This window comes from Astatotilapia calliptera, chromosome 6 (assembly GCF_964374335.1).
Source record: "Astatotilapia calliptera chromosome 6, fAstCal68.1, whole genome shotgun sequence".
NCBI classification, from domain to species: Eukaryota; Metazoa; Chordata; class Actinopteri; order Cichliformes; family Cichlidae; genus Astatotilapia; species Astatotilapia calliptera.
The window spans coordinates 29,152,501-29,179,392 of NC_137427.1; the positions used below are offsets into that span (position 1 = coordinate 29,152,501).

General features: G+C 40.0%; 2 protein-coding genes across 3 annotated transcripts in view; both read left to right on the top strand.

Moving 5' to 3' along the window:
* mnd1 (meiotic nuclear divisions 1 homolog (S. cerevisiae)) overlaps positions 1 to 12,890 on the top strand; it is a 16,227-nt gene extending 3,337 nt beyond the window's left edge. Inside the window, exons 5-9 of the mRNA XM_026171511.2 lie at positions 794 to 942; positions 3,988 to 4,062; positions 4,158 to 4,272; positions 10,058 to 10,102; positions 11,702 to 12,890. Of these exons, the coding sequence (XP_026027296.1) occupies positions 794 to 942; positions 3,988 to 4,062; positions 4,158 to 4,272; positions 10,058 to 10,102; positions 11,702 to 11,808 (491 nt within the window). The 3' untranslated portion in view covers positions 11,809 to 12,890. The remainder of the gene's footprint in view (positions 1 to 793; positions 943 to 3,987; positions 4,063 to 4,157; positions 4,273 to 10,057; positions 10,103 to 11,701) is intronic.
* A 1,611-nt stretch (positions 12,891 to 14,501) lies between these two features.
* Positions 14,502 to 26,892, top strand: part of tmem131l (transmembrane 131 like) — a 32,525-nt gene continuing 20,134 nt past the window's right edge. For both annotated transcript variants that reach the window (XM_026171512.2, XM_080303072.1), the window contains exons 1-3: positions 14,502 to 14,691; positions 15,441 to 15,514; positions 21,527 to 21,570. In XM_026171512.2, the coding sequence (XP_026027297.1) occupies positions 14,568 to 14,691; positions 15,441 to 15,514; positions 21,527 to 21,570 (242 nt within the window). In that variant the 5' untranslated portion in view covers positions 14,502 to 14,567. The remainder of the gene's footprint in view (positions 14,692 to 15,440; positions 15,515 to 21,526; positions 21,571 to 26,892) is intronic.

Sequence of the window (26,892 nt, forward strand, 5' to 3'; positions counted from 1 at the left end):
GTTTTGAAATGGACACAACATTAATCTAAAGAAACTGGATCTCGTTGCCATGATTAAAAGCACATGTTTCTGACCCCTGTTATTGCGTGATGGGGGGAAGGGGCAATAAGAGATTTACATTGTGGGGGACGCTTTCCTGTAGAAGGGTTGGAAATGTGACAAAAGGGGCTAGTTGAATGGGGGGGGAAGAGCGGTAATAACATACATAGGAGTCAGAATAAGATGAAGCTGCTTGAATCTTATAGATGAAAAAAAGAGAAACGAGCACTTATGGACTTTGGTTAATTCATCCAGAGTGTTCCCTGTTTTCCATCCAATTCTTTCTGCTGCTGGGTCCACATCCTCTCAGCAGATAAGCTCTTTCAGTTAAACAGTGGAGCAAAGCGTGTAGGAGGAGCACATTTCACCGCTGACACTGTTCAAGATGTAGCTTGTGCTCTGTTACATCCTCTCATGCAGCGTTCACTCAGATCTGTATGAAACAGCCAGATAGGCTGCAGATGTGTGGGTTTGAGTTTTGTAATTTGAGCAGCATACATTTCCAGCAGTAAAAAGTGAGACCTTATGATGACTTGGCTTCTAAGTCCTCTGCAGAGTGCACTGTCAATCCCAGCATCAGATGCGTTTTATATTTACAGATATAAAGGCTACAGACTGCCTAGCTTGTACCGGCCATAACTCAGTTTTAAATCAGGAGAAAGCATCGTACCCAAATGGCATCAACTCCACGGGCGTGCAGTTGAGCGCTGGAGAAATAAACACCATGTTAATGTTTGTGCTCTGCTGATTTCAGCTCCCATGACTGTGAAGGACGTGCTGCAGAGCCTTGTCGATGATAACATGGTGGACTGTGAGAGAGTAGGTACATCCAACTATTACTGGGCCTTTCCCAGTAAAGCCTTACACGCTCGCAACCACAAACTGGAGGAGCTGCAAAAACAGGTGAGCTCAGTCCCTTCTAGTCTGATTTCCAATTAAAGGTTGCAGCAAGCATAAGCGCCACAGCAAAAAATGAGAAGGGGTGATTTTGGTTTCACAGGATGATACTTGGGTACTTCTCCCTCGCAGTTTACAGTAATAAGGTCAACACGTGAGGTCAACAGTGCCTGGAAGACACTTCTGCTAATAGAGTGTCAAAAAAGAAATGGGAAGAAAATGCAAATGAGCTGCTGATTAAACAGGAAGCTTGTCAGAGTTTGTTTTATATCTTAGTTGTAGGTCATTCCATCGCAAATCAGCTACCTTTTTAGAACTTTTTCTGCTCGACTGTCTCTGGCTTGAATACAAATCTTATGGTCCAAATATATTTGCACATATATAATGATTGTAGCTTTATGTCTTATACATTTCAAGATATAGGTGTCTTGTTTTTTTTTTTTTTTTTAATGGTCCATTGACCCACTTTCAGGCAATTTTCTTTGCACATTGAAATCTGAGGCAATTTGTGGACACGAATATCTCAAAACCAATTAAAGTCTGAAATTTTAACTCAGATATTTTTTGATGTACAGTGGGGCAAAAAAGTATTTAGTCAGCCACCGATTGTGCAAGTTCCCCCACCTAAAATGATGACAGAGGTCAGTAATTTGGACCAGAGGTACACTTCAACTGTGAGAGACAGAATGTGAAAAAAAAAAATCCATGAATCCACATGGTAGGATTTGTAAAGAATTTATTCGTAAATCAGGGTGGAAAATAAGTATTTGGTCAATAACAAAAATACAACTCAATACTTTGTAACATAACCTTTGTTGGCAATAACAGAGGTCAAACGTTTACTATAGGTCTTTACCAGGTTTGCACACACAGTAGCTGGTATTTTGGCCCATTCCTCCATGCAGATCTTCTCGAGAGCAGTGATGTTTTGGGGCTGTCGCCGAGCAACACGGACTTTCAACTCCCGCCACAGATTTTCTATGGGGTTGAGGTCTGGAGACTGGCTAGGCCACTCCAGGACTTTCAAATGCTTCTTACGGAGCCACTCCTTTGTTGCCCGGGCGGTGTGTTTTGGATCATTGTCATGTTGGAAGACCCAGCCTCGTTTCATCTTCAAAGTTCTCACTGATGGAAGGAGGTTTTGGCTCAAAATCTCACGATACATGGCCCCATTCATTCTGTCCTTAACACGGATCAGTCGTCCTGTCCCCTTGGCAGAAAAACAGCCCCATAGCATGATGTTTCCACCCCCATGCTTCACAGTAGGTATGGTGTTCTTGGGATGCAACTCAGTATTCTTCTTCCTCCAAACACGCCGAGTTGAGTTTATACCAAAAAGTTCTACTTTGGTTTCATCTGACCACATGACATTCTCCCAATGCTCTGCTGTATCATCCATGTGCTCTCTGGCAAACTTCAGACGGGCCTGGACATGCACTGGCTTCAGCAGCGGAACACGTCTGGCACTGCGGGATTTGATTCCCTGCCGTTGTAGTGTGTTACTGATGGTGACCTTTGTTACTTTGGTCCCAGCTCTCTGCAGGTCATTCACCAGGTCCCCCCGTGTGGTTCTGGGATCTTTGCTCACCATTCTCATGATCATTTTGACCCCACGGGATGAGATCTTGCGTGGAGCCCCAGATCGAGGGAGATTATCAGTGGTCTTGTATGTCTTCCATTTTCTGATGATTGCTCCCACAGTTGATTTTTTCACACCAAGCTGCTTGCCTATTGTAGATTCACTCTTCCCAGTCTGGTGCAGGTCTACAATACTTTTCCTGGTGTCCTTCGAAAGCTCTTTGGTCTTGGCCATGGCGGAGTTTGGAGTCTGACTGTTTGAGGCTGTGGACAGGTGTCTTTTATACAGATGAGTTCAAACAGGTGCCATTCATACAGGTAACGAGTGGGGGACAGAAAAGCGTCTTACAGAAGACGTTACAGGTCTGTGAGAGCCAGAAATTTTCCTTGTTTGAGGTGACCAAATACTTATTTTCCACCCTAATTTACGAATAAATTCTTTACAAATCCTACCATGTGAATTCATGGATTTTTTTTTTTCACATTCTGTCTCTCACAGTTGAAGTGTACCTCTGGTCCAAATTACTGACCTCTGTCATCATTTTAAGTGGGGCAACTTGCACAATCGGTGGCTGACTAAATACTTTTTTGCCCCACTGTATCTGTCCCATATCACCAATCCTGGTTCAATTAGATGGTAAGAAATAGCAATAAAAATGCCTTTTAATAGTTAGTATCACTATTATGTATGTTTTCTTTTGTCAGCTATGTCATTTAAAAAAAATCCACATTTAAAAATGATCCCCAGTTGTAGCTAATAATAAAAATCATGGTATTCATTTATGTGAGATTTGTGTTCACCACCGTGTCGTCCTCATTGATGACCCACTTCCCTCGACTGTTTCACGGCTGACAGATGGTGTGAGGGTGGCGGCTCCTCAGAGAACATTAGCCACCAGATTTCTGGGACAGATCTTAAGCAGCAAGCGCTCACTAAATAATGACGATGTTTGGTTGTACCGCATGTGGTGACAATATAGCGCTGTTTATGCGATATCACAGCATTTGGTCACTGAGATCATCAGACAGATTTTGCAGCAATGCTTGATGTTTTGAGTGGAAGGACGAGAGTAAAGTGTCCACTGTGTGGAAAAGGATGAGGTGCAATTAAAAGTTAGAATAAAAGCCAGCTCCCTTTTGCAGCCACATTAATTATATCATATGATTGAACTGTTAAGTTAACAGCACTGTAATTGGCTAAGAGTTTAGTACGGGTAAGCATTTGTGTATCATTAAGATTTTGTGATTGTATTTATTGTATTAATCACTTACAAGGGCTCCAGTGTTGAGTTGTTTCAGCATATTATTGGGCGGTCTCAGTAAATATTGCAGCACTTATCAGTAGAAACATCAATGTTGTTAACAGCAGAAGTGGCTTTACTGTTTATTTATATCACAATTCAGGAAAATCTCAGTTATCTGCTGATTAGTACTGTAAGAAAAGCTTTAACGTGATGCTGTTGTACTTTAAAGATTTCTGAAGCAAAGCAGCGGAAAGCATCCCTAGAGAAAGCGGTCGAAAAAGCGAAAGTGGGGCGCCAGGATACAGTAAGTATACAAAGGTCAAACTTAAACCAGTGAAATAAAATGAATATCATCCCTTTAATGCACTGAGCATGTGAAATCGCTGTTTGTCTTTGCAGAAGGAAAGAAGCTCTCTGCTGAAGGAGCTGCAGGCTCTGAGAGAGGAGCGCACACAGCTGCAGGCCGAGCTGGAGAAGTACAGAGAGTGTGACCCCGAGGTCGTCGAGGAGATGAGTGAGTACAGCTGCAGACCTACTGGTTTCTCAAAAAAGGTCACTTTTAAATTATTGCATCAATCGTATCACCTACAGTTACTCATGGGAGGCATGGAGCCCCGTGTGAAGCTTTAAATATCCAAAGTGAATCTGACCTATGCTGGCGAAGTCATATTTGATGTTAGTCATAATAGGCTGCTGCTGTACTTTGTTCTCTATTTGTCTTTAAATATTTTATCACAAGCTTTATAGCTGTTGGATTGTTTTACATCATAAAAGAAGTTGGATTTTTCTAATCTGTGGGATTACAAACTGTTACATCACTAGATGTTAAGTTAACACAGGAATATAAAGTGTAAAGCATGTTTCGACCAAGTCCAGCACATGTGTGGTTATTAAATTAATGTTTATTTAACAAGATTCAATCAGATGCTGCTTCCTAGCATCACAGGGCTTATGAATGCAGATGGCACTGTTTTGCATCCAGCGAGGATCTCTTATTAAAAGGAGTTGGGTATCATCCAAGACGCATATGCATCCGAGCAGCTTCTGTAGCGTTCAGCCTAATGTGGATAAATGGTTTCACACCAGATAATAAACTCAAAATTGTGCCGTAGGAGCCGTATTGTTTCAGCGAAGCCTCCCACACGGTGTCAGGCATCGTGGAGATACAAAGAAGACTCCGGTGCAGTTGGCAGATATAAAAAATGTTCATCTGTTCAGCACAGAGACAGCTACATTAATGGAAACGGTGGCAGAAAGCACCTCTGGTCATCAGTGCTGCACTGCAGTTGGCATTTGTCAATAGCATCAAGTCAATGTTATAAGTGGGATTTCCCAGCCTTGAAATGTCCTCCTAACCCATCTACTGATAGCCCTAAATAAGGTGCATTCAAATGCATTTAACAGATGTTGGGAAAATTTCTAAGAAAAGATTAAATAGTGACCTGGGAAATGTGCCAATCAGCCATAACATTAAAACCTCCCAGGCGAAATGAGTGCAGTTGATCATCTCATTGCAGTGGAACTTTTGTAGGTGTGCTTGTGTACACTTGCAACAATTTAAAAAAAATAAAATATAAACAGTTGTACTCTCCATGTCTTTGTTGCCAACATTACTGTAGTTGCTGGCTCCATTTAGTTTTTTTAGTTTTTTATTTTGTTGGTCTCTGTAGACTAAAACTGGAAATACTTGCTGTTCCTCAGACTGGCAATTAGCTTAAATCTTTATTTCTGTGTTTCACTAACCTCACTGGTATCAGGTTTGCAGAGCTAAAGGGAAGTATTTCCTTTTGACAATGAAGACAGGTCAAAGCAGGTCCTTTGTGCTCGTCAGGTGGTGCTTAACTGCATTCATGATTAATGTAGAAGGAAAAACACCCGCATTATTACTAACCAACTTTCTATTGTTTGCAAAGGACGTTCTTCAGCAGCTACCACGGTTGGGTTCAGCTAATCTTACTGTGCCAAGTAGCTTAAACAAGGTTGTTGGGTGTGTACCTGCTGCGCGAGACACCAGTGAGTGTACTGCTGAGAGCAAACATGTTAAGCTGCAGGGTCAAACATTCTCACGGTTCAAATTAAGAGACTCAGGAAGTGAAAAATGGTCACAAGTGGCCACTCACCTTGCTTTCAGGATATACGTTCTTAGATATGAACCTCAGACTGGTTAAGTTGTTGCAGTTAGGTAAGTTTGAAAAGTGTAACTCTTCTTGCGGACGCAGAAGTCTGAAAGTTTTTATTGCAGCCAAATGAACCTTATTACCTCCGAACTGTCAGCTCACAGGGCTGGTATTAAAAATCTTTTAAAATATGAAGGCTTTGGAGTCCTTTGCTGGCTGTTGCACACCCCTTACATAAGGGAACCACAAACAGACACAGCTATTGATAGTATTGCAAAAATCTGACAGTGCTTTGTTTTCATGCTACAGCTGACCTGCAATATGGGAGGTGTGTTCCTTTATCTGCTCATGTGACTGGTGGTGGTGTCAGACAAATATCTGGGCTGTTTACCTGCACCTCCCAGATTACCAGTTTTTTTTTTTTTTTCCACTCCACTGTGACAACACTGTGGTGTACTGATGGCCACATGACCGTGCACATTACTTATGACCAGTCTACCTGAAATGAGATGGAGAGGCATCATTGCTGCCATTGCACGTAACCTAAAATGTCGAATTTGCAGCCGTTTTACAGTGGAGCCAAACTATGGTCAATGTTGAAGCAAAATTTGTGTGTTTGAAAAGTAACAATTCTTTGTTTTGCTTATAATTGAGAATTTTTATTGAGTTATTTTTAAAAACATCAAGACACGGCAGGTCAAAGGTGCTGATACAGACTGAGGTATATGAGGCAATTTGTACTTTATTATTGGGTAATATTCATTTGCCAGATGTCAGTACATGCTGTCCGCTTCATATCAAGCTATGTTTTCATTTTGTCTTTGGATATGAACTCACCGTTACTGTCCCATTGCTCTATGATAATCTCAGTGTTATGGTTAAGCCTTCCCAACATATTCTGACAGGCAACAGTGTTGCATCATTTGTTCAGTCCACATTTTCAGTGTCTGAGTTTGAGGTGTTTTCCAAAACTTACAAATTGTTTTAAACTAGGCAGCTTTTAAAAATCTTGTCCTTGTTTTATTTAAAGGACAAAAACACCTTGTTTGATTTTACTCAGATCAGCAGCACTGCAGTCGGTGCTTGAAAATGGTTGTACAGTACTTTCACATCTCAAAACCAGCAAAATTGAACTTCATGAGTTCTCGGACTCTCTTCAAAGCACAGGGAGTCTGGAGTTGTTTGTAAAGAGGCAACACAACCACGTTGTGGGTTTGCTCGCCTTCACATGCTGGTTTAGAAACCTTATTTTGGGTAGTGTATGAAATGGACCATGGTGTCACCCCTGGTATGTTGCGTTACAATGCCCAAATGATTTCAACTGAAGCTGAGTCAAATTTTCAAATCTGAGCAGAAAGACAAAGTTAATCAGGATAAAACAAGCAGTTTAAATGTTGCTGAGAAAGTCACTTTGTTCATAAATGACTAGGATTGTGTTTACAACACAGGTTTTAGCACATAGTTCCTCCTTAAATGATATTTTACCTGCTTCGGGAGCAATAAATATTATTTATATTTTAATATGTAAAACAAGAGTTATACCATCAGTGGTGCATTTGAAGGAGGATGGAGTAAGGCCAGTTATCTGAACTCTTTGTAGATGGATCATTATGAGTGCATCTCACACAGATCACAGTGATGTTGACACAAAACAGTTCAGCAGGCGGACTGAGAGCAAACTAGCTCGCCATTACAGTTAAATTATTTTTTTCTACTTTTACTGTTGCCACATGTCTACAGATCCTATTTTGTCTTTTACTGCCAGGTTTGCCACACAGAGAGCTTTGTTAACAGATAACCATCAGCAAAGCTCGAGAGCAGTATCCAGCTGTATGATATTATGTAATGTCTGCTGCTCAAGAGGTATCAGACTGAACTTGCAGAATGAGCTCAGACTTGTTCCTGCATGTGTGATAGCTATGCACATGTAGGCTCATTAGATGTCTTCAAGGGCGTTGCCCATGCTGTTATTGACAGGATTATTATTCACCTGTGAACCATTATTTGCCTTTTTTCTTTCTTTCTTTCTTTCTTTTGATTTGTAGTAAAGGAGTTGTAGGAATAAGGAAAATTAGTTGACTTGCAAAGTTAGAAATTATAAAGGAAGTCGGGCGATGTACAAGAATGCTGAAGTACCAGGAGTAAGTTTGCCCCATTAACTTCAGCACGACTTACCTAAACACAACATGCCTTTCCACATATTTACCAAGCTAGCAGCCAAGTGACAGAAACACTAACAAACACTAGGTACTAACAATAAATGCAACTTGGCTAAAAACAAAGCTTTCGTGCCTTCTTGTCTCTGCATGTTAAACAATGGTTGCCACACCCATAGATACCAATAAGTTTTGAATGAAACCATTAAATAGCCCAACAGAAACCATTCCAGTGTAATTGAGCCCAGACTGTATTTAAATAGGCCAATATTAATGATTAATGTCAGCCTAACAGATATTTAGGGTATCGGTGTGCTAGCAGCTCCAGCTCCATCGTTTATAATCTGCACCACATGCAGCAGAGGACGCACCACAGCTAACCAGACGTGGGGGTGGATTTAATCGGTGTGTTCATTTTGTTCAGTTTGCAAGTAACCTGCTTTGCAAACCACAAGACAGAGTAAAGGCAAAGAAATCAGCATTTTTATATATAACCACAGTAACAGGAAGTCAGACAAGTACAGATTTATTAGTGGGCTTATAGGTGATTAAAAATCAGATTTTTATTTCTTTTTAACAAAGAAGATTTTGGGGGGATCATCTTTTCTGTTAAACATTTTATGTATTATTTGGCATTAGGGTCCCATCTTAATATCCAGACAAGGGTGATAAAAAATTCTATTACTTTACCTTGTTTATCTACAGTTAACTTTTTTCTGTTGATTAGTGAGCAGGGGTCCTGCCAGATAAAGAAAAATAAGTTAAGTATTTAAGAAAATAAAAAGTGGTGCGTCTGTGAACCATGTCAGTCGATGCGTGAAACGTTTCTACCTTGCACCCAGCAGCTGTGTTTCGTTTAGCTACACACTTTTAACCATAAAGTGAAATCAGGTTCTCCAACTTTGAGTCAGCGATTGTTGAATTAATTCACTTTCTTCTCAGATTTGTTTCTGGAGAAATTCAATTTTATTTTTACGCAATATCAGTTAAGTGTTGAAATGGTCCTCACGAGCAGTGTTTGTTCTGGTGATCCAAACAGATATTTTACTGGTACTGAACCTTTTCAAGCTTCCAGAAGGAAGAGAAACTCAGATCGGAGAGAAACTATCCAGAGCTGTTGGACTGAGATAATTTGTGCTGGATTCAAGCCTGTTGTAGAACAGTTCACACTCATACAGCAGCCAGATTAATGTCTGTGAAAAAGGTTATCATTATTTTTTGTACTACTTGAATATGCTGTGATTATTCCAGGGGAGTGGAAACTTGATGTCATCTGTGTTTTTATGCTTAATGTAAACTTCTCTCTGAGTGCTGTCCAGTGGGAACATATTGTTCAGCTCCGTTCTACTTTTTTACAGTATAAAGCGCTCTTTCAAGCGCCGCTGTAGCTGTAGGGGATGAGTAGGTTAGTGTCCACTTTAATTTAATAGGATACCGCCACTTAGTCATACAGCACAGCTGTGGCCACGCAACCATCACATCCCTGACCACCACTTCCTCCTCAGAGGGGATGGTTTGTTGCCAGCCTTCATTTGTGCTTGTGTTGCAAGCTTATTTTCCTCTTCTTCTTCTTTTTTTCTTTTTTTTTTTTTTCCAGCGTTTTTCCCAGTTTTATATAATCTACTAGACTTCTTCCGTGACGTTTTCACATTAAGCATTTTGTATTTGCAGTGTGTGAGCCTTGCTTGCAAACACCAAACGTCATGAGAAACAAATCATAGGAAATAGCATTCAAAACATGTTACAAAGGTTATTAAATGTACTGAGCGCAAACAACACACCTCAGCAGCAGCTGCAGCAACAGTGCAAACATGACACTTTTAATGACATGCTGAAGCAAAACTTGGAGTGATGTTATTGTAATGACTTCGTTGGGTGTTCAGTAGATGCCTTGAAAAAAACTTTTAAATGCTTTCCAGCTGCAAACCTGTGTGCTTTTGCACCGGGGCTCGCTTATCTTGTATCTCTATATAAGTGGTTACTGACTAGTTGGATGCACATACTAATCCAAAATTTTATTTTGCAGAAAAATCAAATGTTATAGCAAAAGAAGCTGTTTCCAGATGGACAGGTGAGTCTGCTAATTTCTTTTTTTTCTTCTTTTTAAATATATATAGACATGTAATGGTCTGGATTTAAGTTGCAGGAACATAAAATGCCCAATGTCTGGTTGTAGCGCTTGTTTATAAAGTGAGAGTTGTTTTATTTTGTAGTCACTATTTGTGGATTTTGGACTACTGACTGTTGATTGACCTTGGTTTACTGTTTCCTGTTTGAAATTTCTGGTTAGTCCAAAAAAAAAAAAAGCAGCTGGATGACAGCAGTCGGACTTTATCTCTGATTGCTGTTTAATGCACGTGAAAGCGCATTAAAGTGAAATCTGTGAAGGCGCTCTCTAGTCCAGCTGTCACTCTAAGTAGTCCGTGCTTATGCTCTGTGTGTACGTTTGTTGACTTGAGTGGTAACCTTGGACACAGCTGACCTTTAGGGATCATGGTAGCCATCGATGCCTGTGGTCTTTTGACTCTTTAGATCAACATTGCCTGCTGCAGGTCAACAGAGTGGTGTTGTCAGTTTTGGTTGGAGAGCTTTTGCTTTGCTTTCATGGAAGGAAGCTCAGTTAAAAAAAAAAAAGTGAGTCATTTCTGCCTCATTCACGATTAGTACTTCTCTTTTCTGAGCTGGACAGTATGAAACAAACATGCATAAGTGTTTCCTCGTAGCGCAGCTGTTGAATTTGCACAGTAACGTCTTTTACTACGAGCTATAAAGTTCTCATGTTATGCCGTTAGAGCGAATGTTACTATTTTACCAGGTCTGGTCAGGGTTTGTGGCTAAACACTCAAATCAACACAACAAAGCCAAATTTTGAAGGTTTCATGGAAAAAGCAGCTGCAACTTTGTGCACCTTGTTTGTTTTTAAAACACTGCTGCTGTATGTTGGCCTGCTCATGGATTGTCTGCGACTTCCCACACAAGCCTCGACACATTTAATCGCTTGTCATATCAAAACTGGAGAACAGTAAAAACTAATCCTCCAGAAGTGAAGTGAAAGGCATCGCTAAAAGTGCAAGCCAACGTTCATTGGCTTAAGCTCCTGATCAGTTGTTAGTCTGCAGGAAGTTGTTCTGCTTTTGAAACTGGAGACTTCAGAGCTTCAGCTGCTAAAAGGTTTTCCTGAAATAGACATTTTGTTTTTAGTCAAACTGTTATTTTTATTGCTATTATTTAAGAATAGGACGCAGGTATATATAAAATGTTTTCTTTTTTTAAACTATTTTCACATGAGGCTGTTAGAGTGAATTCACCACCATAAAACATCAAGATGTATTTAATTTGAGGTAGTTTAAATGGATTATTATATATTATATTATATATGGATTACACACATACATCATTAAAGAATTTGAAATTGTTAATGCTGGATGTGAAATGTCAAATGACTGTTAATGGCAGTTTGTGTTTCCTAAATTTACATGATATTCACAAAACTGGGAAAACAGATAATCTAAATCTGACGCACTAACCAGTCATAGTAACCCGGCTTTCTCCTTGCTTCTGAATGAGCAGTCCAGATTCCTTTTGCTGTAAATGTACAGTATATATTTGTAAATTGAGATTTCATTTATATTTCATGTGTTTAATGTTTCTTTTTTACTCTTGTTCTCAGACAATGTTTTCGCCATAAAGTCGTGGACAAAGAAGAAGTTTGCCTTTGATAACAGCCGCATTGATAAAGCCTTTGGTATCCCGGAGGATTTCGACTACATGGACTGACTGCCAGCATGTCATGGACGCAGCGATGGAGTAATGTGTTTCGGCCTCTGACACCTACCTACCTGGTCTCTGCATTTCTAATTCCTGTGCTGTGGGTTTCAGTGAAAATAAAAGCACCAGACGCTCTACTCGCGCCCTCGGGTGGATTTTGAATAAGGACAGATGTCAGTGACTTTGCGGTGGCAGATGGACTTCATCAGTGGATATGTTACTTTGGTGCAACCAGAGAAGAGTCTGAAACGCCATTAGTGGCTGTGAGGGCTGACAGGGTCCTGTGATGAGCACAAGCTAGCAGCCAAAGTTTTGGGGCACCTGTTTGCATGAAAACCGAGAGCTCCAAGTAGATGATGGAAAGGAATCAACACTTACTGCATTTGTGTTGCCAGTGGTCGCGTTTGTATGGTTTAAACAGATGGTTTGGAATCAAATGCTTGTGCACTTTTTCTTAGATATGTTCCTTTTCTCTCTCCCTCCCTGGAGTATTACAGGGCATGCTTTCCTAGTTGTATTATAACTACAAAGGTCAGTGTCAAGTTATCTTTGATGTTTTTGTTTCTTTTATAATCGTCACTGGAATTTTAGGGTTTTTTTGTTTTGTTTTTTTGTTTTGTTTTTTCAGGACTCGCTTTCCGGATGATCAAAAAAGATCATTGCTGTCACAACATGTCTAGAATGACTATTGACCTTCTTTTTTTGCTCCTTTTTTCTGTCAAACCAGATGCAAAATAGGCAGTTGTGTATCTTGTTTACTCTGTGACCTAGTTGAGAAGGCCAATGTGTCTGGGTTCTTTGATTTAAATTTCAAATGAGCTCTGTGCTCATTTTGCTTTGCTCATCAGTTTCATTTTTATTCCAGTAAATGAATGACATGCAAATGTAATATCTGATCTTTCGCCTCTTCTAAGGTTTTTTTTTCTGCATTAATCAATGTGAGACAGATGTTAGTTACTAATTTAAAGGACACTGTTTTACTACTGTAAGTTTAGTTGGTGGCATGATGAAGACTCATCTAATCCAGTCTCTGGATGTCCATGAACTGTTGACTACAGCAAGGCTGGAACAAAATAAATAGTCGAAATGCCTAGCAGCAGTTTGTTTGAGGGAGCTGACACACCCACACAAGAATAACCTGGATGTATTCATGTGTGTACCTGCCCAACCTGTACTGTGATTCACGGGCCTGTTGGCTGTCAAAACTCTGAGAACTCTGCGTACAATTTTTGGTAATCGCAGCTTGCAGTTTCTCTCATTAAAACATGCCTGGCCCTGAAAAGAGCCCAACAGAGCAGTACTGACACAAGGACTTAGCCCTCTCCCCATATGAGCATATGAAATCAGAGTGGTGTAACTGGAGTGTAAAGGACTTTTATTACATGCATTTGCCTACGTTTCTGCAAAGAAAGTTTAAAACCCAGCCAATTTCTATTTTATTACACATTTCCAAATGCTCCTCCGTACCTTCTTCAACTCTCGATTTACATGCTGACACTGCCAGTACAACAGTGAAAAATTCCTGCATTCAAATCTCACCTCAGTAAAAAGAATCGCACACAAATGAAGTGAAATATCCCCTGTGACTAAGCGATTATATTACGAATCAAAGTGTGGGTTGCTTTTTACTGCTGAAGAAGATCAAGGTGTGGGAAGTTACTGTTTGATATACAACTGCCTGCCAAGGCCACACAGGATTAATCTGGACAGGGGGCAAATATATTAGAAGACTATTTTTACACTGTAAAATCTTAATACTCAACTTGAAAGCTTATGCATTATTATATTATTACTAGCCTATTATTACTAAAGTGCTGTGTAAATATCTTGGCCTGAAATGAAACATTTATCTTAAAATTAAGTAGAGTTTAATGTATTTAGTCACTTCCCACTTGGAAATACTGTGCCACCAGCAGTTTTAGAAGTATTTACTTACTGACACTAAGTAAAAGTAGCAGGACTGGAGAATACATCTGTAGTAAAAATGTCATTAGCAGAATATGGATTAAAAGGAATCAGAGTGAAAGGCTCTCTATACCGGACACTAATATTTTTATTAGTTTAGTTGTATATGCTATAACATGAACCCGGACTCCATGTGTAAGTCAGACTTTTATGTTCTATCTCATAAAGCCCAAGCAGATCTCATTTACAGATAGTATTTCCAGAATCTCAATGTTTACACCTACTGTTAGTACATGTATATTAAATTGACAGATCACGGCTGATCTACAATAGCATTTAAATGCTTTATAAGCCACTCAGCTTGAGATCTCCTGGTGTATTGACATTAATAGCAGTGCATTTTAAAATAATACTCAAGTTATTTTTTAATTCTAATTTTTGTGATTTTGTTTCTGTACAAAGCCATTCAGTGGGGAGGGGGAGCTGTACCTGTCTGGGGATGTGTTCTAGCAGGGTTGAAGTGCAGATAAGTTTAACTATGTTTTAATTTCTAATATCAAATAGCAGCTCTTAACTAAAGCTAGTCAGAAATATCAGCATTTGATTCAATACAGCGTTTGATCAGTTGTTTCACCTCGAGTATTCGGCTACTTTACAGTTTTATGTAGGGTTGCATAAAGACTTGTTATTATTTTTTAATGGTATTTGTTGGCTTTCTACCTCGTGCCTCGCTGCAGTGCCTGTAGCCTGCTTGAGCAGGCGGGGAGGGAGAGAGGGAGGGAACTGCTGCTGCTTCTGCTTGCTGAGAGAAAGAAAGACCAACGCAGCGAAACACAAGGCAGGCTGCTAGCAGAGCGGGCAGCATGGCGGGGCTACAAGACTTCCACCAAGGCAGCCACTGTCACAGGAAAACGTGGATCAATATACTACTAGGAATACTACAGTTACTTTTACCCTGCGTCCAGCACGGAGGTGCTCAGCTCCAAGGTTTGTTATTCTCGTCTTTATTTTCCGCTTTGGGGGGCTGGTACGTTCACGCGACCGTTGCAGAGAAAAAAAAAGAGAAGAAATGTGCTTTAATTTTGCTAGGCTGTTATTGTGGAAGACGAGAAACGAGTTGAAATGTCCACAGCCAGTCTAAGTGTATGAAAAATAATGAAAATAAAAGTTAAAGTGGTGTTTTTATTTTTCTTTTGTTTTTACTCGGGAGAGGTTTGTAGCTAGTGCTTTATCACCCCGCTAATGTGAGTTCTTGCTAGCTTCCAATTCCCCTCTGCTGTTTGATTTAACGAAACTGAGTTGCTCAGACATGGAAGTAGCGGGTTGTCGAGACTTTGAACGTCCACTTAGCGGCTGTTACTGTAATAAATCTACGCGGTGTTGTAAGCTGCCCTTTACATGACCATACAGTCGTGTTTACTGCAGCAGCAGGGGAGATGTTTCCCCAAGTTCGTTAGCCACCGAGCTAACCCCCAGCTAAACAAGCAGCTAGCAAACAGCCTTTGTGAGGCTTCATTTCCTCACTTGCCTGTCATTCTCGCCCACTCCGTTTCCCTTGATTCATTCGTAATAAGAGATGATGCTACTGTGGCTTGGCAGGTTTAATTACTTATGTTATAATTATTATCTTTTCGGGTGCTTTGGATGCATTTCCACCAGAGTGTGTTGTTTTCCATGTTGCCCAGTTTCTCAGGGCAGCACCTAACTGTTAATTTGATTTCTTGTTCCCTACAAAGCTCTGAGTCAGATATCACCCAGCGTGGTCGAGGTCTGGCAACCAGAGGATGCAGAGCCATTAGTCCCGCTTCAGGTAGGTGCCTTCTAATGGCTGTGTTTGTATTTGCCTCTTTATGTGCACACTTCCAAAAAAAAAAAAAAAGAAGAAGAAGAAGCTCATCAGACAGCATGAGTGAACACGTGTGGGTTAAAGCATCACCGATGTTTTTGGACTCAGTTTGCAGACTGATTTGGGTGTGTTTGAGAGGGAAAAACTCGTCAATACCCAGCCACGATTTTGTCAACACAGTTATCAAGAAAAGTTATCTTGCTAGTAGTCACAGTTCATTAAACAACTCCAAAGTGAAGGCAGAGCGGGAGGTCACCTGTCATGTGGCTCCTCCTTATTTTCTTTTGTACGTGCTATCCATTGTGGAGTTCAGTTAGTAACACACGCTGACAGCCTGAAGACTTCTTCGCAGTTGCTTCCGGCTTTGTGGTTCACACATTTTAGTCTAGGTTATGCAGTTCTTTTTTGTTGTTGTTGGGTTTTTTTAAGTACTTCCAGTCATTTTCAATGAGGTGTTTGGGTGTTTGTGATTATTATGTAATTGTGAGGCAAGAGCAAGGGTAAACAGCACAAGTTCGGTGTTTACTGATAAACCTATCATGAAGTCACCAGCTGGCTTGTCAGGTTACCTGAAAGGGGTGTGTGGCATTTTTCCTGAAAAACTCTGCAAGGAGACAGTGTTGAGAGTTTGGCTGCTTTAGGTGAAAAACTAGATGCAAACTAAACTATTTGCATACCCTTTCTTTTTTTTTAAAGAGTTCAATATTATTCTTTTGTGTTCAATTAAAAGATTAAAAGCCGGCCTCCTTTGCACAGAAACATTTGCAGAGTTATTTTTGCCACTGTATAGTATACTTTTTACAAGCTTGCTTTGTGGTGTGCACCCTACGGTAATTGCCAAAGACCAGAGATAACACCGAAGCAGTTGATTCAGCATTGCAGATAGTTCTTAGTGTGAGTTGTATACGCTGATAAATAATTCATATGCCGAGGGGAGGAATTTGATGTTTCTTTTGTGTTTTGTTTTTCCACACTTACCCCTACCTTGCAGATCAGTTAGCAGGTGACTGGCTTGTTGACATTGTTGAGTGTCATATGTAGTATTGGATGGAGCGATTGTCTCAGTTACATGAGCTATGTGAAACAGAGCATAACATGGATGTCTATCTTCTACCCCAGTGCTGTGGGCTCACTGAAGTAGTGATGCTGGAGATGCAGTGTCATATGTGCAGATATATCGTCAGAATCAAATCTGGGCTGTAAATACATTCCTGTAATACTTGCAGTAAATGCTGCATGTTTCCTTTGCTTGTGCTTTTTGTAACCATTAACATGCTTTATGGGTCACGTGTTTATATTGGCTTCAGGTCTAATGATATTGGTTGAAGTTCCCTGGTAATTTTAAATTGCAGTTTTATCTGCTTCATCTTCCTGTTTGGGTTTTGTCATTTCTGCACTCATCGTTTACAAACACTGCTGCTGTGCTTGTGAATATTCCTTTTCGTGCTTTGTCAGCTCAGCTGCTGCAGTGAGCAGCATAAGCTTTTATTTTATTGTTGTGCACACTCTAGTGAAATTATTTTTGTTTCATTTAGTTGAACTATTAAAGGTGTTTGAGTTCTTGAAAGAAATTTACATCAGCTGGAGCTTTTCAGGCTGAGGCCTGTAGTTTCTGCTATGCTGGGGAAAGGTTTATGTGGTTAAATGGTCGGCTGTTATGAAGCGTTTTTACCCTTAGCAGTTCTACAAAGCAATTTACAGTGTTTCTTGTTCACCCACTCACACACACCCCAGGGCTTTTTGTGGCTTCACTGGTCCGTGTGCAGCGAAGGCAATATGTCTGCCTTACATCATTTAATGGAAATTTCTGCATTTTTCTCTTATAGCTGAATTTTATTTTATTTTATTTACACAAATTTATACTGTGCTTGAGCACTATGCATGAAACATCAATTGCTTTAAAAATTGCCTATTTGGAAGAACACCAGAAACTTGCACACTTGCACAATAATAGCTGTGGATCTAACTTCCATTGTGACTAATTTTAGCTTCAATGTCTTGCCCAGGGCTGTTTTTGCAATGGCAATATATTTATGTACATATCTGTCTTGAAAGAAGACTCATGCAGTTTCACAGTTATTAAATAATTCAGTATGTATGTTCAACTTCTGCAAATAGCAGAAGAGGGGGGGAAAATAGCTAAGAAATGAATCAGCTGTCGTTCGGTTAGCCTCTCATCCAGCACGTTAACTCCAATCCACTGTCTCAGACTGCAGCTGCTGAGAGTAGTCCTTGTTGTGCTTTGCGTCCTTGGTGAGCTCTACTTAGCAGCACATGAACCACTTCTCCATCTGCTGCAGGTTCTGGTTAGAGTGGCCCTCCAGCTTACTTTAGAATGTAAAGACAAGGACTCCCATCGCCACCTAAATTATTGAACCTGCCAGAAAAGAAGCCTAGCTACTGAGCCAGTAGGACAGTAAAATATGAGGTAGGAAGACCTAGGGCACTCCCTTATCAGCAAGTGAACTTTCAAAATAGGACCAAGGAAGTGTTGCACTTGTAAGGATTTCCTCATGTTATGGTGACACGGGCCTTTGTTACCCTGAGCATGCAGAGCATATTACACATCTTTATTACAGAAATCGGGGTTAGATCTGTTACAGAAGTAACAGCTTTCAGTTAAATATTCCCATCACTACTGTTACCATAAAACAGTGCTTAGTACATGGGAAATGTTTTGGGTAACTAGATTCCTACTTCACACAAATGTAATACTGGAAGGAATGACTGGTAGCATGCTTTTTATTCTGCAGGAAACCTATGTGTACATCAGAAAAAGAAGAATTAAAGAGCATAGTTGTTTTTCATGGTGATTAATAGTGTTCTATATCCATTACTTGTAAAGCATTTAAATTTCGCTTATGGGTTTTTGGTTGCCAATATGATACAAATAGGAACCAGTTTTTGTGCAGATAAGACATTTTTAAATCTGTTAAAGGATCCTTCAAAAATTTCTTTTAGAACGCCATTCAAGTTGTCCCATGTTATTTTACAATCAGCTGTAATGGTCAGGTCTTCTACAGTTCAATTCTAAATCTGCTAATGCATTTCCTACTTTTTAAAAAAAAGTGACGTTTTGTTAAATGCCACCAACTTACTTAGACCCTCCCGCACCGATCGGCGCATTGGGCGACAAGAGAGTGCCATTGAACTCGGTCCATCGCAGCAGTTTTTGCTTCATCCCATGACAGTTCGGCTGAGCGTAAATCTTCAAGGAAAGTCCTCCTCCATGTTATTTTGGGTCTTCCTTGCCATCTCTTTCCATTCTTCGGGTTCCACAGAACCGCAACATGGGCAGGTCTCGGGTCCGGTAGCAGAAGGATGTGACCGGCAAATCTGAGCTGAACTCAGTTGTTCAGAGATATTCCTGCGTTTTTGTGTTGTCCACGTTTGGTTCCCGTTATTTGTGTGTGATATTTATTAGCTGCAAACGGGAATCATTTGAACTGATGTAGTCTGCGGTACTTTATTAATTTAACTGGGTGGGCATAGATGCGCCCTGACCCACTGGTGTCAAGACAACCATCTCACCCTCAACGTCGCAAAGACAAAGGAGTTGATAGTGGACTTCCGGAGGTGCAGAGAAGTACACACCCCCATCACCATCAACGGCGCTGCTGTGGAGAGAGTGAGCAGCTTCCGGTTCCTTGGTGTACATCTGGCTGAGGATCTTACGTGGTCAGTACACATAAACAAAACAGTGAAGAAGGAGCAACAGCGCCTCTTCTTTCTCAGGAGACTGAAAAGATTCGGCATGAGCCCCCGCATCCTCAGGACCTTCTATCACTGTGCCATTGAGAGCATCCTCACTGGATGCATCACCACCTGGTACGGCAACAGCACTGCCTACAACCGCAAAGCTCTCCAGAGAGTAGTGCGGTGCTCTGAACGGATAATTGGAGGTGAGCTTCCCTCCCTCCAAGACATCTACAGGAAGCGGTGCCTGAGGAAAGCGGGGAGGATCATCAAGGACTCCAGTCACCCCAGCCATAAACTGTTCAGACTACTTCCATCAGGAAGGAGGTTCTGCAGCATCCGGTCCCGTACCAGCAGACTGAGAGACAGCTTCTTCCACCAGGCCATCAGACTGCTGAACACTTCATAGACACCTCACCTCCACTACTGGAACTTCAACATTATGCACTCCACACTGTACATTAATGCCACTTTTTTGCACATGTCTCAACTCTGTATATTTTTATATATTTTATTTATTGTTGACTCTATTTAATTTTAAAATATGTGTATACACACACACACGTAGAAAAACATTTAGTATACACATCCAGAAAAAATTTTTTTGCATATACTATTATATATTGTACATATATTTATTAGTTTCAGATTTAGCCATTCGTATATTTTGCCTGTTTATGTTATTGTATTTTGCACAACTCTGTTGCTTGTGAAGCTCGCACACAAGAATTTCACTCACATGTACTCTACCAATGTACCTGCACATGTGATGTGACAATACAAGTGATTTGAATTGATTTGATTTGATGATCCTGAAAATGTGTGCAGATTTTGAAAGTTATATAAACAGTCAGTGTTTTATCATGAACATGGATCAGTTTAAGTTAAAAAAAAGAAAAAGAGAAAACCTTTAAAAGATTATTGTTAATGCTGACAGTATAAGTTCACAGAAATTGGAATACACCAAAATCATTTTTATGTGTATATTAGGGCTGCAACTAAAGATCAGTTTAGTCGTCGACTTATCTGCCAATTTTTCTTTGATTAGTCAAGGATTATCTCAGTAACTCTTATCTTCGCTTCCTGTGGGCAAACCTCTTCGAGGCTCCAGTACCTCACCTGCTCACGTCTGCCCACCTGTGAATATCACCCTGTTGACTAGCGATTTTGCGAGCCCTGCGGTAAACTGAACAAAACAGAATTAGAAAAGACTGTTACTTATGTTACTTATGTATAATCATACTTTCTCAGACGGTGTAGTGTTCAGTGCCAATTAAACAGTTCAATTGATGGTCAAACCCACAAATTAACTACCTAACATTAGGTGGAAAAGGTTTACTATTCAGACTATTTAGCCATGGCTACCTGAGGATTTTGCTTTTCATGATCTGATTTATTCAGGTGTCTTGAGACGAGCCCCCCTGTGGGTTGTTTTGTGACTTAGTTATGTATAGTTTCTTTTACCATCTGATTGGTGAGTGCTGCACCATTGTTTGTCTTTCTATAAGGTCCTCCCAGCATTACAAAGGAAGTCTAGATGATCTTCATTGTCAAACTGAAGTTCATCATTCTCAATTCCAATTAATCAGTTTGGTTGTGTGCTCAAGTCTATGAAGACTCTGCTTACAAATATCTTCCCTGTGAGAATGATGGAGGCTAACATGATCTGGAAACTTATAATGGTGCTGACATTGTATCATTCCTCAAATTAGTCTTTGGAAACAGTCCTGTTTCACAGGTCTGCGTAAATATTTCAAGGCTGGGTCATGGCTTAGTTTTCACTATGACTTACTTTATCAGCTTTGAGACCTTATAGGCAAACAGTGTCCTTCCCAGATTATTCAGTGAATTGAATTAGGGGCACATGAGGTCTTAACAAGTTGAAGCACATCTTCAGGGCGATCTTAGGATACACATAAGCTCAAGTGTGAATACCTACTTAAATGGGATATTTCTGTGCAAGGACATCATTTTTGCATTGTCACTGTGGATGAAGTATTGTGTGTAGATTGAGGGGGGTCCATTGTAAAGATGAGTTCAGACATAAAACGCCCTTTTTAGTAGAGAGAAGATGTAGTCATCCATAAAGCAGATTCTTATTGCCCTGTTCTAAGAACTGCATGACAGTCCACCAACACTGGCAGACATGAGGTTAGAGCCAGGATGCACAAGCTCTAATGCCATTTTAAGTTTCCACTGACTGTTCCAGGTTCACAGTAAAATCAAATTTGATGCAAATTGGTTCATGTTTTGTTTTTGTTTTTTTCCATCAAATTTCAGGTGGAGAAGGAGCGAAGAAAAGAGGGTCTTCCACTCGAGGGCAGGTAAGCTTATCAGCTAAAACTAAATACCTAGGTAGAGACTTGCCAACAAGACGCATGATGACCAACAAATAACAAACCTACATGGAGATCTTGTCATACATAAGGGTTTCTTATGTATGACAAGTCTGCATGCAGGCAAAGACTGTGTTGTTTATTTTGGTGAGTGAGGGGGTGTGATGGAGAGAGTTTGGGGGCGTGCGTTACAGAGGCACAGAACCAAATTCCTGCCTAATTTTAGAACTCCTTGAAAGAAAAAGGAGGGGAGCTCTGTCTTTCCCATCTGTTTCTGTTCCTGCTTAAAACTGGTTGGAAAAATAGACGTTTTCTTCAGAATCTCAACAGCTCATAGTGTTGCTCACTATCAGGCTAGTGGTGTTGATGGCTGCTCAGAAACGGAGCAATCTTGAGGCATGTTCAATTGCACTTGTAAATATTTTTTGCCTTAGCCTTCTTGGTTATCTTTCCAAAAATAATTGTTGAGCAGAATAAATGTCAGTAAAATCTCTAGTGCCTATGCTGGTTCAATACAATCTCTGAGACTGTACTAATTATCTTTAAGGCAGTGTTTCCTGCCTTAAAAGATAAGATTTTTTTGATAACTGTTCCATTATTTGTTCTGCTTATCAGTGTGTTCCTAACCCAGTCTCATGATCCCTGATTTCTTGAATTATCTGCGTGTTTTGAAAAAGGCGTACATGTTTTCTCTGTCACGGTCTCTGAATGGGTTTTGTTTGCTGGGAGCAGACGGTCTAGTCAAACTCACTGTGGATGGTGAGCTCATTGTAGCAGTTTAGTTTGAATGAATCAAATGAGAAAGTACTTTCTGTTTTTCTCTCAAAAAAAAGAAACCTTCTAAGGCTGCTTTGTGGAGCTAATGCGTTTATGACAGCATATCTGGCCTCTGTCCTGCACATTCTTTGGTTTGCACTCATGCAAAGAGAGTCAGATACATGGCAGTCCAATGTTCCCAGAAAGGTGTTTTCTTCCTGTCTTTACTCAAAGTGATTATTTTACTGGCACAACTAGAAGCATTTTTCGTTTTCTTGGAACCTAAAGCAAGGTCCCTGATATGAGTTTGGGAGTAAGGAGGAAAAAATGGAGAGAAGGAAGGGTTTGCAAAGAAAGAAAAGATACATGCATGCTGCATATGATTGGATATCAATAGAACACAAATTTAAAAGATACTAGCGCTACTTTGGTCATATAAACATAGTCTTTCTGTTTCGGAATGACAGATTGCTTCTAAATGGGAATCATCATATTTATTTGAAAGATCCAAAAAGGAAAACCAGGAGAAATGTTTGTGGAATATGCAAGGTACTTGATCAAATCGTTTGTAATTGGTTGTCAGGTTGAAGAAATTCTCAATTCTTTGTACCATTTTAATATTGGGTTGATTTTGATGCTACCTTACCACAGAGACATTTCAGTGCACTCGTCAGCATCAGCATGCAGTAGTTTAGTAAATTCATTTAATATTTGCAATAGAAAGTGTCTGAATAGACCACATATGGAGTTTAGCAGGCAACTTAATTAATTTAGTAATATCAAAATAAATGTATTTTTATATCATGCAGTCAGTGTTGATTATTAAAAAACATTATCACTAAAACCTTTTGTTAAAATAAATAGCTTTTAGCCAATGCCAGCTTTCATAAACGTGAAAGATTAAATCTGTAGCTGTTTTAAATTGACAAGCATCTTGAGGTTAATGTGATTTGCATGTAGACAGCAGTTGGTGAACAGTGTGGGAATATGACTATTTTTAAATCTTGAGAGGTGAGAAGCAAAAGAGGCTTTGCAGTTCTGGTTGACCTCAAGACCTCCTGAGCCGTGAGGCCTCTCGTGCCTGGGTTATCAGGCACTTGCCAGGCCTGCCGTCACCCTCTCCCAGCCTAAAGAGCAAAGCAGGCAGCATATGCAGAGGTTAATGATATCTCTGTCTGTGCTCTTGTGCGTCAAAATATCTTAGTCCTACATCCTTCTCTTTTTAGGCCTTTTTACTTTATTCTCCACCAGGATCATTTATGATAATGCTTTATCGAGGTATACTGTTAATACTGTGGCATGTGGATTTAACGTCATTGTCAGTTCACACGTCTGTGAATAAAGTTGATCTAAACCCTTGTCTAGTCCTAACCCTTTCCCTGGAGCGTGGCTCAGGTCACTGCTAGCCTAACACTGACTTTATTTGAGTTATATCCAAGAGCTCAAATAGCACCAAACATAACTTGTTATTTTTGTACTGTGGCAGTGGACAGAACCCTGAGACTACAGCTCTGTGGTGTGCTTGTTAAGAGGCTGGGTTTTTCTTCATGGGCAGCTGCTTTTGAATTTACAGCAAATTCCAAGTTCCTAATGCACATGACAAGGTAAAAGCCCCCAGCTAACCTTTGAAGATCTGAACGAAGCCTGACACTACTCACCACTACAGAGAGAGGAGTGTGTTTCACTTTGCGTTTTAACATTTGTTCAGAATTTTTGCAGAAGTTAACATTGTTCTGCAGGTGGTCTTTTATTCCGAGTCAGTAGAGAAGTGTGCTTTTAATTATATGAATGTGGTGAAACTGTTGAGCTTGAAACAACAATGCTAGCCATGGCACGGGACTCCTCTGTACAAGCACACAACCTCATTTCCCTTTCACATTTGACCCCTCATACAATCACCCACACACAGTTTTTCCACTCTAAGACTGAGATGATACTGTTTAACGGGCTAGAAATCAATAAACAATTAGAGCTATAATGAACGTGAGAGGGAAGCCCTTATTATGTAATGCAATAGGCACTGTTCCTCTGAACAAGCCACAGCCAGTTCATCTGTGTTTTGTTTTTTTTAATTATATTTGTGCCTTCATTCTTTCTTTAACTCAGTATTTACTTGACATCCATTTGCACGTGTTTCTCTTTGAAACGTTTTCAGAAGTGTCACTGTATTGCTACACCACCTTCAAGAGAAGGTGTAGCATCTGAATTCTGCAGTTATCACAATTACTGTGCTCTGCTGATATGTTGATAATCATAAAGAGCTAATTTTATGGGGTCTGAATGTGGTTTTTAAGAGGACTGGACCAGCAGAACCAATAATTTTATTTTCCCTCCCGTTTACTCGTTTAATACATTCATGCAGAACATTGCTGGTAATTATGAAATTGTATGTCCATCTATTTATTCACACTGGTTGATAGCTGTATCATTGCCGGTTTAGTCAAGTTGGGGGGAGCATTTTTTCACAGTTGGGATGTTTTTGTATCTTCTGTTTTAACAAGTACAGCATCAGATTTCCTGATTTTCCATTTTACTGTCAAATGACTTGTATGATCACAACGTTTGTATCGGCCAATGAAAATGGTGTTCGACAGAGTTGGTGCCTTTTTATATTTATATTTGTGACCTTTTGCAAACTCCAACACCCGTTATGAATACTGGGCGTTGTTTAGTCTGAAATAAACTGTTGTTGTTTACATATCCTTCTCTTTGCACCTACTGATTGGCCAGAGGGTAGAGTAGACAAGATAAACAGTTCCTTAAGAGCAGATTTGTTATTTCACCTGTTTCTCTTCAGCTACCTGTGTATAAAAGTGTAGTGGACCTGAGTGTAAAATCAATCATGGCTTTTTTCAACAACATAGCATGTTAAGTTTGTAATTTTTCCACTCAGCAGTAAACACTGTTCACCAAACACCAAAACCAAAGGTACAGACCTTCCTGTAAACCGTGGCCATCTTCAGTGTGTGATCATTTTTGCACAGGGTCCTCTTGCTTTGACTGTGCGCCATTTGTTCTGAACTTTGCTTATATTAAAACGTATTCCCCAAGTCCAAAATTAGTAACCCCAAAATTAGTAACCCCTTTTAGTAACCCCCAAAATCCCAAATCCCATGATTTCCGGGAGAGAGAAATGCCTTGTGGATATCTTGGTGTCCCAGTAGACCTGTTACTTCATCATCATTTTTTTCTTTAAAAAAATAGCTTTAAGAGTTATTAATCTGTTCACCTTTAAAAAGAGCAGTCAAGGACAAACAAAAATTACGCTAACACTGAGTCAGATCTGTGAGAAGAGGCTTGACATCAGAAAAAGAGCAGATCCAGACTCAGTCAAAGTACTTGTTACTTTTAAAGAGAAAATAAACGCGTGCCTTAAAAATTCTTTGTTATCCTTGTGGTGTTTTTAGTGACGGCCCATTTTCTGACATCAGATACACAACACAGCTCTGCGCTGCTTACAAAGTGGTTTTCATTTGGTCTGTTGTGTATTAGCACATATGTTGCCCTTATATAGAAGTGAGCGTCTTCCACCTCTAGCTGTGTCGTGAGACTTAGAATGTGGCCACACCAGCAGCTCAGTCACTTCCTCTCCTGCACCCATGCTTTCGTGCTGTGATAGCAGACCCCATAATACTATAAGTAGTTGTGGTAGATGGCCATCGGTGACTGATATGAGGAACTGGTACTAACATAACTAGCAGTTTGTGAGATATTCTCTCTAGCTACAATGGCCAGCAGAAGATGCCACCCCTTTTGTGTATCTCTAACAAAATCTAGCTTGCCCAGTTGGTGTGTGTGTGTATAAGGAAGTATCGCTGAAGGACAGTAGTTGCTGTATGAATTGACCATTTTCAGTATTACTCTCCTGCATTGTTTACTGTACGTACACTTGGCAGTGTATTTTGTTGGTGTTACAGTCATTATTTGGAGCTATAAAAGATTTAGCTTCCATATATTTACTAATATAAGCTGGATGCTTTTTTTTCTTTTGACGAAATGACTCAGTCATTTAGTCTGGAGAGCAAACAATGCACAACAGAATGAAAACATGTTGCCTAGCTCAGGATAGAGCTACAGAAGTATAGTAAACTGAGGTAAATTAAAGATGTATATGATCTGAACTATGCTGTTTTGTTTTTCAGCATACAGCGGGATGTGCGATGTATCTTGTGGACATAAAATTCATTGCTCACGGGCACTGTTGCCATTATTTTGAGGGCGTTGGCTTTACTGATAAGATGGCTGTAAAATAGCAGTGTCACTCTCCCTTCCTTACTTTTTTGGTGTTTAACTTTGGTCCTTGTAGCAGAGCTTTAGAGTCGCGGTTTTTATGTGTATAAATACTTTGTTGTTCTGCTGTCAGGGATGAACTTTGTCTTCAGATATGATAACGTTCAGAGTTCAGCATGAGCCCAGGTTTTGGAAAAAACAGTTTGTGACCAAATGACAACAAAAAAAAATGCTTGTTTTCCAAAACTCAGATGTAATAATTTGGTGGTACTCAAGCTCCGTACTGTCAATAAGAAAATAGTCAAAGATATTTATATTATGGGG